The following is a 4,600-nucleotide window of genomic DNA, read 5'->3' on the forward strand; positions in this document are numbered from 1 at the left end:
CATTCCTGATGCCCGAAACATCGAATCTCCTGCTCCTCAGATGCTGCATGGCCTGCTCTGCTGTTCCAGTGCCACACTTTTCCAAATGTTAATCCAGAGAGCCAAGTAATGTTCTGGGGACCCGGAGTTGAACCCCGCCACTGCAAATGTTGGAATTTGAATTCAGTAAAAATCTGGAATTAAGAGTCTAATGCTGATGGTTGGGGGGAAGCTCCATCTGGTTCACTAATGCCCTTTAGGGAAGGAAACTGCCATCTTTACCTGGTCTGAGACAATCCACCCAAACCCACACATCACTGGGCACTATGGGACAATTCCCCATGGCCAATCCACCCTAACCTGCACATCCCTGGACACTATGGGACAATTTCCCATGGCCAATCCACCCTAACCGGCACATCCCTGGGCACTATGGGCAATTTCCCATGGCCAACCCACGCAGACACGGGGAGAATGTAAATGGAGTGTGTTCAGAGGAGGATCACGAGATTGATGCCAGGAATGAAACATTTAAGATATGAGGAATGTTTGAGGTCTTTGCGTCTGTACTCCATGGAGTTTCCAGGGATGAGGGGGGGATCTAATTGAAACTTACAGCGTGGCCTGGACACAGTGCACACTGGGAAGGTGTTTCCATTGGTAGGACAGACTAGGGCCCGAGGGCACAGTCTTAGAGTAACCTAACCCTAAACCTAATCCTAACCCTAATCCTAATCCCAGCTCTAATCCATCCCTCACCCTATTGTGGGAAGACCTTTTAGAATGGAGATAAGGAGAGATGTCTTCAGTGAGAGGGTGGGGAATCTGTGAAATTCACTCCCATGGAAGGCTGTGGGTGCTGAGTCACTGAGTATATTTAACACGGAGTTAGATAGGCTCTTGGTACGTAAGGGGTTCAAGGGTTATGGGGAGAACGTTGGAGAATGGGGTTGAGAAACTTATCAACCATGATTGAATGATGGAGTAGACTCGATGGGCCGAATGGCCTAATTTCTGCTCGGTGTTCTTAAAACCACCCTCCCAACCCCTCCATTCCCAGACTGTGAAAGCAGCTAAGGCAGGTTTGGATCACATCGCTGCCTGTGGGATCCTGCTGTGCGGAGAGCACACCCTCTGCCCCACAAGGGCGCAGTGCCCTCACCCATTCCCCGCCTTCTGGGCCGTGATGTGGGGTATCCCTCTCCGGTTGGATTCACCATTCCGCGAATCTCTCGCACAGCAGCATCCCGCCAACCCTCCGCAGGAGCGTTGGTTGGGGGGGGGAGGGGTGTGGGGGGGGGGGGGAAGCTCGGATCGTGGCCTCACAGGACGGAGGGTGGGAGTCAGCGCGCGCCCGCTCACCTAGAACCGTCAGCTCGGTCCTGGATTCGAACTTGCCCGACGGGAAAACGTTGACTTCGCAACTGTATACGCCTTGGTCCTCCAGTTCCAGGGGGTGGACGGTCAGGGTGCAGTTGCCGGACGTGGCATTGTGGAAGCGAACCCTCCCAGACATGGTGGGGTAACTCATCCCGAACAGCGGGTTGTACACAGCGATGTTCTCATCCGTTCCCTCTCTATGCTTCAGCCAAGTGGCCTGGACGACCTGAAGGCTGGTCTCATCGTAGATAAAAAGGCAGGGCAGGTCCAATTGCTCCCCCGCGATCCCTGTCATGAAGTCTGCAACGACAATTCTCTGAGCGATGGCGGCTGTGGGATAGAGAAAAGGTAGCGAGTGAGACTTCCCCCAGTCATCACCGTGGACTTTATGTACATGGCAACGGTAACGCTGCTGCTTTCAGTGGTGTCCTGGTTTCTTTTAGAGAGAGAGAGAGAGGCTGGAAGACAGGTCAGTCTAAGAAAAGACAGACAATTTATGAGGTAAAAACAATGACTGCAGATACTGGAAACCAGATTCTGGATCAGTGGTGCTGGAAGAGCACAGCAGGTCAGGCAGCATCCGAGGAGCAGCGAAATCGACGCTTCGGGCAAAAGCCCTTCCTCTCCTGATAAAGGGCTTTTCCCTAAACGTCGATTTTGCTGCTCCTTGGATGCTGCCTGAACCGCTGTGCTCTTCCAGCACCACTAATCCAATCAACGTATGAGGCCTTGGGCTTTCTTTCTTTAAAGTTGGAACAATAGAAGCAGCCTGAGCGAGTGTGGCCAAGCTCTCTCACAGAACCAGGATGTTTCGGTTAGCGTATGGTAGTTGCTGTTGGGGTCTGGAAGAAGGCATTTGGCATACTTCCCTTCATTGTTCAGGCCTTTGAGTGTAGGAGTTGGGAACGTCATGTTGAGGTTGTACAGGACATTGGTGAGGCCCCTTCTGGAATACTGTGTCCAGTTCTGGTCTCCCTGTTATAGGAAGGATATTATTAAACTAGAGAGGGTTCCGGAGAGATTTCCCAGGATGTTGCCGGGAATGGGAGGGTTGGAGTTACAAAGAAAGGCTGGATAGGCTGGGACTGTTTTCCCCGGAGCGTAGGAGGCTGAGGATAGAAATTGATAAAATAATGACGGGTATAGATAAAGTTAGTGGTAGGTGTCTGCTCCCTCGGGTGGGGGCTGTCACGACTAGGGGGCACATTTTTAAGGTGAGGGAGAGGGATTTAAAAAGACATGAGGGGCAAGTTTTTTTCCTCAGAGGGTGGTCCGTGTGTGGAATGGCCTTCCTGAGGAAGTGGGGGGGGGGGGTGGGGCAGTTACAACGTTTAAAAGGGATTTGGGCATGGACAGGAAAGGGTTGGAGGGAGATGGTCCAGGAGCAGGCAGGGGGGACTAGTTTAGTTTGGTCAGCACGGACTGAGTGGGCCGAAGGGTCTGTTTCTGTGTTGCATGACTTTATGACTTAACATTGAAAAAAAAAGTTAGCGACTGGAGTTGAATTTTAAAACCTGCCTTCCCTGATGGGAGTACTTTGCTTGCTTTATGAATAGTGGGTTTTGAGTTGAAATGTAGGGGAGGGAGGTTCAGTCGAGGCATTCGGGAGGGATTTTGGATGACTATTCAGATAGAGAGTCTGAATAGTCTCTCTGTTGGATGTCATCACCGCGGTGATGTCTGAAAAAGACGGGAGATTGGCAGTGGATAGGTGCGGGCATGATGGGCCAACAGGACTCCGGAATAATTCTGCCATGATAATTGGAAGTGAGGATGTCGCTGAATTCTTTCGCTGTTCTCAATCCCGAAGGAATTTGGGCAAATTTGGAGAGGTATCGAAACAGATGACAATGCATTTGAAAAACAATCGTATTCAGCACGCCCACAATAGGAAGCCAATGTTCACTTCCAAGGTAAAGGCGGTGAGGTAATGACTTGCTTTTAGCAAATCTCTGCTTCCTCTATTAGCAACAACAAAATGAGTCAACATCTGCACGGAAATATGGTTATTCTAAAAGTTACATTTTCTCCTCAATGTCTGTGCTGTTGAGCATACGTTCCTGCATCAGATGTAACTAAATTAAACCTCACAAGTTTCTAGGTTGGCACACCTAATTGTATAGTGCCCCAGTTCTCGAAGGATGACAGTCGTCTGAAATCCCGTGAAACACTGCAATTGGCGTGTGCAAATGTGTTCACAAAATGCAGTCTCAGTCCCCCCCTGGATCTCTGCGACCCACAATGGGTCAGTGACACTCAGAATCAAAATCAGGGCCTGCTGCCGAGGCTCTACAGTGTTTGAATTGAAGCTAAAAAGTTAACATGTTCCGGTCAGACGGGAAACAGGGGAAATAGGAGCAGGAGTAGGCCATTCGGCCCTTCCAGTCTGCTATTCCATTCAATACAATCATGGCTGATCCTCCAACTCACTCCCCTGCTCCTGCTTTCTCCCCCTTTCGCCCTCAGAACTGTACCTAACTCCTTCTTGAACACATTCAATGCTCTGGCCTCAGCTGCTTTCTGTAGCGGGGAATCCCACAGTCTCCCCACTCTCTGGGTGAAGACATCTCAGTGAGACCCCGTCCCCTTTAGACTGAGACCCCTCTGGTCCTGAACTCCACCCCCCCGCACCCCCCAGGGTCATTGGGAATATCCTTCCTGCGTTTACCCTGTTCAGTCCTGTCAGAAGTTTAAAAGTGATAGTGAGATCTAAAGGGTTTCTCATGCACTCTCAATCTTATTTCACATTTCACAAGTTGCTTTAAGCACAGACTACCCATTCCCTCTGACCCTTAGCTCTCATTCCCACTTATTCTCCTGGCTAATATCGTTAATCCCTTTGTATGCCTACCCCCTCCACCTCTCTCTCTCTCTCTCGGCTCTGTCTCTCTGTCTCTCTGTCTCTCTCTCTCTCTCTCTCTATCTCTCTCTCTCTGTCTCTCTCTCCGTCTCTCTCTCTGTCTCTCTCTCTGTCTCTCTCTCTCTGTCTCTCTCTCTGTCTCTCTCTCTGTCTCTCTCCCTCTGTCGCCCTCTCTCACCCTTCATTACTCTTTTGTCCTCTCTCCCTCTTTCGCCCTCACTTCCTCTCTTGCCCTCTCTCCCTCTCTCTCCCTCTATCGCCATCTCTCCCTCTCTCGCACTCTCTCTCCCACTCTCGCACTCTCTCCTCCTGTCGCCCTCTATCCCTCTCTCCCTTTCTCGCCCTTTCTCACCATCTCTCCCTCTCTCGCACTCTCTCTCC

At 50.7% G+C, this 4,600-nt stretch overlaps 1 protein-coding gene across 1 annotated transcript in view; it reads right to left on the reverse strand.

The window, feature by feature from the left end:
- Positions 1 to 1,341: 1,341 nt before the first annotated feature.
- The window catches only part of LOC122546837 (nectin-1-like), a gene marked incomplete at its 3' end in the record, with an annotated part of 7,626 nt that continues 4,367 nt past the window's right edge, over positions 1,342 to 4,600 (reverse strand). Inside the window, exon 2 of the mRNA XM_043685467.1 lies at positions 1,342 to 1,689. Within this exon, the coding sequence (XP_043541402.1) occupies positions 1,342 to 1,689 (348 nt within the window). The remainder of the gene's footprint in view (positions 1,690 to 4,600) is intronic.

Source organism: Chiloscyllium plagiosum, unplaced genomic scaffold (genome assembly GCF_004010195.1).
Source record: "Chiloscyllium plagiosum isolate BGI_BamShark_2017 unplaced genomic scaffold, ASM401019v2 scaf_8869, whole genome shotgun sequence".
NCBI classification, from domain to species: domain Eukaryota; kingdom Metazoa; phylum Chordata; class Chondrichthyes; order Orectolobiformes; family Hemiscylliidae; genus Chiloscyllium; species Chiloscyllium plagiosum.